The 7108-nt window shown below is 39.6% G+C and overlaps 1 protein-coding gene across 1 annotated transcript; it reads right to left on the bottom strand.

Moving 5' to 3' along the window:
• Nucleotides 1-304: 304 nt before the first annotated feature.
• On the bottom strand, nucleotides 305-6001 carry LOC131786974 (streptococcal hemagglutinin-like). Its single transcript, XM_059104027.2, has 8 exons — nucleotides 5978-6001; nucleotides 5496-5742; nucleotides 5103-5275; nucleotides 4019-4130; nucleotides 3098-3264; nucleotides 2514-2726; nucleotides 2066-2255; nucleotides 305-1841 (listed from the first exon to the last, which is right to left on the bottom strand). The coding sequence occupies exons 1-8, from the start codon at nucleotides 5985-5987 to the stop codon at nucleotides 536-538; spliced, it is 2418 nt and encodes an 805-aa protein (XP_058960010.2). The 5' UTR covers nucleotides 5988-6001; the 3' UTR covers nucleotides 305-535.
• Nucleotides 6002-7108: the final 1107 nt, after the last annotated feature.

Genomic DNA, 7108 nt, shown 5'->3' with positions numbered 1-7108 from the left:
CCAGGAATGTTATAGGTTAACCCTTAAACTCCCAGAATTGATTAACAATATCCATACAATATCCAGCAAACAGGTAATGAGGATACTCGAAACATATCAATTAGAAGTTGCTGTCTTGATCTAACACTAAAGTGATTCTTGTAACTAATTTAAAAGGAAATATGCAGTAGCTGAAGGGGAGAGTTGCCTATCAGATCTCGGGAATTTAAGGGTGAAGTGCGTGTAACAGAACTACGTACGCCTACTCGGGATGGCGCGGGTTTATACAGCCTTGGTTCATCAAGAGCCTCAAAAACACATTGGACCCTCAAAGAACACAATTTTATTGACTAACGTAATGAGATCTCAATCGTAACATTTGACCTTTGCTTAAAATTTTACACCAAGGTAAGTTTTCCGTGTACATGAAACTCAAATTTAACCAAAAGAACATAACACTGCTTACAAAGCGCTCTGAAACTTTGTCATAGACCATTAGTTTTAATCCACGACGTAAACTTGACATCTATAACAAACCAAAGATAATCTATCATTGTTACATCGGTAATGGTTTAGATGAACCACTCTGTTCTTGGGACTTGCCCGTGTCTACTTTATTAGCATCTTTGTTCGTCTCCTTAGTGGTAACAGAAGTGATTGCACTAAACTGCTTGGAGCTTGCGGCAGTCATTCCCGCCGGCAAGTGTTGGAAGGATTTCACAGCAGCTGAGCGGTGTGGCTCACTTGTAATCGAGGGTTTGACACCGACTGTTTTCAATGGCTGTCCCGCCAAGGAACTTGGATTCGATTGGGGTAGATGAATTGAACTTGCAGATGTTACTGATGGTGCTTGTTTTGCAACAGTAGAGACGGCAGTGGAAGTACACGAGGACGTGCCTTTAGGGGGCTCAAGAGGAACACCAGGTGAGGGACCCCCAGAGGCACTCTTTGAGGTACCCCGGGAGGGGATGGCCTCAGAGGGCTCCGCGGACTTGGTTTTTGTCACATTTTGTGACGTGCTGCTGGAGGAAGTGCTGGGTGCACTTTGTGAAGGAGAAACTAGGGTGGTCAGCTGGAGCACAGTTTGAGAGACAGCTGGTAAAGTACAAACTGTAGAAGTTGTTACTTTGGCTTCCTCTTTGGTTTGAGCCACATTCAATTTGAGTTGGGATTCGTCAGGTTGCTTTTCAGCAGATTCTGAATGTCCTGGCTGGACGGATGCCGATTTATCAGGATCAGACGTGTCTTTTGATTTCACAAGGCTACTCTCTTGTTTCTCTGCCTTTTCAGTATCGCCTGATTCCTCTCTTTCTTTTAACTCTAATACTTTAGGATCAGCATCAACCTTGCTATTATCAGCAGAGGCACTTTTGTCTTTAACATCACTGCATGGCACTACCTTGGAATCTGTGACTGCAGCCTGTTTTACACCACTGACACTTGCTACGGGTGTTCCCTGCAGAGGTAGCTGTGGGCTGCTACAAACAGCCACAAGGCTAGCAGCTGCAAGACCGGGAGATATACTCTCCGACACAGGGCTAAGCTTGGGTTGCACTGAAGCCCCTGCTGAGCTAACTGAGGATGTTTCTTTATCTACAGAGATTGCTGACAACTCCTTATTGTCAAGGTCAGCCTTTGTGTCACTTGAATCTACTTCCATTTTCTCTGTGGTGTCTAATGTAGTACCCTTAGTGGACAAGGGGGCTGTCATAGCATGCTGCTGCACTCCAGTGGTGGTGGGTTGTGCCTGAAATGACTCACCAGTGGTAATTGGAGGCAAAAGCACAATGGATTTCTGCTGTAAAGCCTCTGGTACTCCTGTTACACTTTGTTTGCTACCAGATGTTCTGGCTTTCCTTAAACTTAAATTTAAAAAAAAAAAGAAAAAAAATTAAGCTTTTATTTTGCATTTTCCACAAGTACTGATTGACAAAATAAATTTATGTGCCAGCACCTCTGACAAAGTTAATACCTACACTAGCCAACAAGAAGATTCAAATGTACCAGTGGTTTGGTTTTGTTGAAATTTGCCAAGAAGGTAATTTTTTTGTTAAATTTATAAAGTTAACATGCAATGTTGTCTCACTTGGCTCTTTCCTTGGCATTCTGTAGGTCCTTTTCCACACTTGGCCTCTTCATATTTGCAGGTAGCTCCATGTGCAGTCTGCATGTTGAATGGGTGAAGATCTTTGCAACATTCCTATCACAATGTGTTTCACCTTTGGAAGGAAATGTGCACCTTTGAAAAAGGTGCTGGTTAGGGTCATGAGTAATGTCTGTAATGAAAGTGTGTTAAGGATTCAAAACAAAGCAGCAAGGAGGCAGTTCTGCATGCTGCTTTAGATATTAACTTACACGTATTGTGCCACAATGAAGAGGATGTAGAGGAGTTTGAGGAATTTCAAACTTTATACACAAACACAAACCTCAATATTGCAAATTCTGGCCTTTCATCATTCATATCACATTTCATGTAAGACCCTGGTACAAAACTTTTACAGCCATCTTGTTACCGTCTAGACATTAAAGGATACGTTTCATACAGTGTTTTGTAAGAGGCAAAACTTTTTCAGTGCATCTATTTCCTCCTGGAGAATATGTGCAGCGTAGATTGGACACTCCTTGTTGCCGAGTGTTTGCCCCTTGTTTTTTCTCTTTTGCTTGCCGATGCAAGAGGGCTTCAGTACCAGGACAATCATGACGAGATTTCCGACCAAGCAGTTGTGTGCGAGTCAAATTGCACTCTCCTAACATCACAGAAAACATAGTTGTCATTTAAACCTGTTACAACCTAGCATCAGCACACATACTCTCCTTTCTGTTCTATAACCAGTTCCTATGGCACTAACAAGAAGAATTTGTTCAACATTCAAGAGCTTCAGGGGTGAAAATAAGAGGGTTTTCTCTAGTCAACATGACTGATCACATTGAAAGTGATTGAATAACTCAAAGTCAAGGGAGAAATCCAACAAAAAAGGAAACTGAAAAGTAAGAAAAACAAAACAAAACAAGGATGCTATTCAACAAACAATACCCCAGAAAGAATACTTGAAATTTAACAGGGATGTGTGGCATTTTGATGACCTTAAAAAAACAGAGTGGGCCGTTGTTTGATAACCTGTATCTTCAATTTCCTCTGCTTGAATAGCTTGACAATATTTTCTCCTTCTCTCCCTCAGCACGTGTTGTAACCTCTTGAACTGTGTAATGTACAGTGAGCGCAGTCTGATCATCTTATCACGACACATCCTGGTAGCTTCTTCCACTGACCAAACCCCAGCATGCCTAAAATAACCATAGATGCTTCATCCTTATACTCCAAACCATGATGCCATAACATGTGTTTCTTTAATTTAAAGCACATTAAGTAGTCTGTTATCTGTCAACATTACTCATAGGTTTGACCAGGGAAACCCAAATATTTAAGAAATTCTGCCATTTTGCTCAGGAATGCCTTTTCAAGAGATTTTTCACAGCAATTATTTTAAGTATCATCATTAGCATCACCATCATTATTCTTGTTAATTTTATATCAGCCTAAAGTTTGGTGAGTAAAGGGGGTGAGTTTCTTGAGAAACTGTGATGTTGCATCACAGGGAGTATTACAAGACAACTTGGTTTAATCAACTGGGCCTGGTTGTTCAAAGCTGGGTTAAGATAATCCAGGGTTTCAGATTTGAAAGCTTTAAAAGAAAATCCAGTCTAATTCTCTTTGTCCAAAATTTGATCATTGCATGCTCTAACAAGAAAAGAGAAAATTGTCTAAAAAACGCATTTTATCAAAGAAATAAAGAAAATCAGATTTAGATTTGATCCTGGGTTTGCAGTAATCAACCTCTGAACAACTGGACCCTGGGTTGATAATGTAAATTTGCCACCATAAAGAGGTTCAACTCAGCTGTTGCTTTAGAACAAAAGACAAAAGTTCAAAAAGTCAGATTAGAAACTCTTTTATGGTGGCCAGTTTATGTTATCAACTCAGTTGAAATAAACCAAATTAAAACTTGGTGACATTGGCTCCTTTGAAACGTATACTCACTTCAGTGGGTCTTCCTCTTCACTATCAACAGATTCAGCATCGCTATCAATATCACCATGCCATGCACTGTCCACCTTAAGATAATCATCTCCACTATTACCACCATCTTCATCTTCAAGACATAATGAACACAGACTCCATGAATGATATCAAACATTGATAGATTGGCTGTAGTATACGTAATATTTTTAAAAACCTTTACACTCCTAGCAATAACCAGTAAGTAACTTCTCCTTGTATGATTAGTACATTGTAAAGCCGAGGGGGAGAAGTATGACGAGTACTAACTACATGTAAGATAGTGTGAGATATTCTTTGATTTAACCTTCAATTCTCTGCACTTAATTTATTAGAAATTTATTGGAGACAGTCAGGAGAATTTGTATTCAGATATTGAGAGTGACAAGGTTAAAAAAGGAGGTCATCTGTTCCCAAATCATAGGTTATCTGTTGAGGTAACTACAAGATTTCATTGACACATTACCCATGATGTACTTTTGGTCTTGTCTCAGAATAAAGCATGTTCATGTACCATGTGTTCTTGCTTTGACAATAATCCACTTTGAACCATGGTGGCAGCCATGGGATCAAAACAAGCTGGTAACTGCCAGAGTTCTGTCAGCAACTTGATAACATGTCACCAATTACCCTAGTCAAAATAATTACCTGTTGGCCCTTAACCCTTTCACTCCCAAGGTCTGATTGTTAATTCTCCCTTCTGGCTGCTACATATTTCCTTGTAGATTAGTTAAAAGAATTTGGAGTAAGATCGAGATACAACTTCTACCTTATAACTTTGAGTATTCTCATTACCTGCTTGTTGGATAATGTATGGATATTATAAGGAGAAGTTACATGTTTATCACTTCCAGAAGTTAAAGGGTTAATGAACCTTTCACAGTCACCTACTTTTGCAGAGTCTGATGTCTACTTTAACACATTTTGAAACCCCTGAGGGCATTTAATCCAGAATTTTCTCAGTTCAGTGGCAGTCAATGGAGAAGAGCTGTTCTTCATGATAACCTTGGCCACAGTTTAATCTAATTTAAAGTTTCCCTTACTCCATCATTTTTTTTTTCCTTACCTGAAGAATGGCCCTCTTGTTTATCACTCTTTTGTGAATTTGAGCTTGAAGTTCTCCTTCTTTTCCCTTTATCATCCTCATAACTTCCTTCATTATCACCTATGTTCCTCCTCTTTCTCCTCTCTTCCACCGCTCTACGTAGCTCTGCCTTGCGTGTGTGAATAATGCAAAAGCTGCAATTTCATGATAAAAATTAAGTATTTCTGTGTCTTTCAACAAAGTAAAAATTAATTTGGCTAAAGCCAATCAATTAAAATATCATAGAGCGATTCAGTATTTCTGATATTAGCATAGACGTGTGCTCATAAAGTATTTATTTATTTACCTACTCAAAGCCTTCGATAACATTCTGTATTTCTTTTAAAATGTAAATTAATGTACATATCTAGATACCTTTTTCCGTGCGGCAACTTCTGTGCCGGGTTAGGACATCTTCTACCATTTGACTTTGCTACGAAATCACATGGTTTAAAAGGACTTGCTTTATCTTCCAAAATATGCTTGTGGCAGAAGTCAAAACCTTTCAGTATTTCCAAGTTGCAAACTCGTTGTGAGTAAGCACAAAGTTTGCGACGAGGTTCTGCTTTGGATTCCGCTTTTACCCCTACACTTGCATCCTCATTCTTTGTTTTATCCGCAACTAAAAGAATACAGTGAAGACAAAACTGCAAACTTATCTGAAAGCTACTGTAACTAGTTTTACTACAGCGACAAGCACGTGCATAAGTATAGCAAGGAGTTCGTGTTCTTAACCAATTTAAGAAATTAGAAAACTCCCATAACCAACATCCCTACATATATTTGGTGAAATGCGAAGCTGGAGTTCAAATAGGAGCAGTTCATTTAAGAAGAAAGTGCGAGTTTCTTTCACCTACCTCCCGCCATTTTGTTTTCTTGAAGGCAACTGGCCAACATCGAACCCAGGGACCTCTCGGTTTTCAAGCAGCCAGAGGGAATGTTGACGTTTGCTAGGAATGATCACTTGAATTTATATTAAAATAAAGTTCGGATATAACGCGCGCTGTCATTGGTTGAAAGAGGGTGCTCTATGAGAGTTTATATAATAAGTTCAGTTATGCACGCATTCTGATTGGTTCTCACTTATGATCTATTGGAGGACAGACGTATAGATGACGTTATCATTAAAACTTTTTCTAATTCTTTATTATATAAAACAAATAGAGTTCCAAGTTGCCGTGCGTCTGTTCAGTAATAGATCACAGAGGACGTCAAAATGTGGTAAGAACATCAGTGACGCACTCGGCTGCGCCTCGTGTGCCACTTTTTTGAGCTCCCTTTTAGGCTTGGCTAAATCTATATATTATTCCTATTGTGCACGCTCATAACATCAGCAAACAATCCCTCGAGAAAAAAAATTTCCATCAGGATGAAATGTTATAAAACAATTGGTTCATACGTCAGCTGTGCGTTCATCGAGATATGAAGCACGCTGGAAGTTTGGAGAGAACTCAAGAAGCTTAAGTTGCTCTCGGCTACGCCTCAAGCAACTCTTACGCATCTTTCGTGCTCTCCAAACTTCCCGCGTGCTTCATATCTCGATGAACGCACGCTGACGTATGAACCAATTGTAAAATCGAGAATTTTGAAATTTTGACACTTATCAGGAAATAACTGTAACCAATCCATACACGTAATACTTTAACGCATATAGCACAAAGCGAAAAACGCAAGCCTTCGCAGTTTTGTTAAGTGTTCAAAACTGAACACAGCCTTACTAGCTTTGTGATCGCATGACACAATCTTTCTTGTTAAAGAAGCTGCCATGACAGACCGTTATGTTATGCACAAGTTTTAAAAATATTCAAGGCAGCACCGCATCCCTTCTGTTCACCCTTCATCCCTGCTCTTGAGTCATCAGGCCTCACTTCACCACAACATACTCCCTTATTGCGGTTGGTAAGTTTTGAACGTTTGTCCTGTTAAAAGAGGGTTGCACAGGTATTTTCAATTGGTTGCAGCTAAGGGAAATGGCTTTCCACCCAACT

This window comes from Pocillopora verrucosa, chromosome 10 (genome assembly GCF_036669915.1).
Source record: "Pocillopora verrucosa isolate sample1 chromosome 10, ASM3666991v2, whole genome shotgun sequence".
Taxonomy (NCBI): domain Eukaryota; kingdom Metazoa; phylum Cnidaria; class Anthozoa; order Scleractinia; family Pocilloporidae; genus Pocillopora; species Pocillopora verrucosa.
Note: the sequence above shows the minus strand (reverse complement) of the source record. Positions and strands in the feature narration are given on the sequence as shown.

Coding starts and splice junctions, on each gene's coding strand:
- LOC131786974 (XM_059104027.2), bottom strand. Junction 4,131..5,102: donor ACAAGAGGGCCATTCTTCAG/GTAAGGAAAAAA, acceptor TATGTCTTGAAG/ATGAAGATGGTGGTAATAGT. Junction 3,265..4,018: donor GAAGAGGAAGACCCACTGAA/GTGAGTATACGT, acceptor TGGTTATTTTAG/GCATGCTGGGGTTTGGTCAG.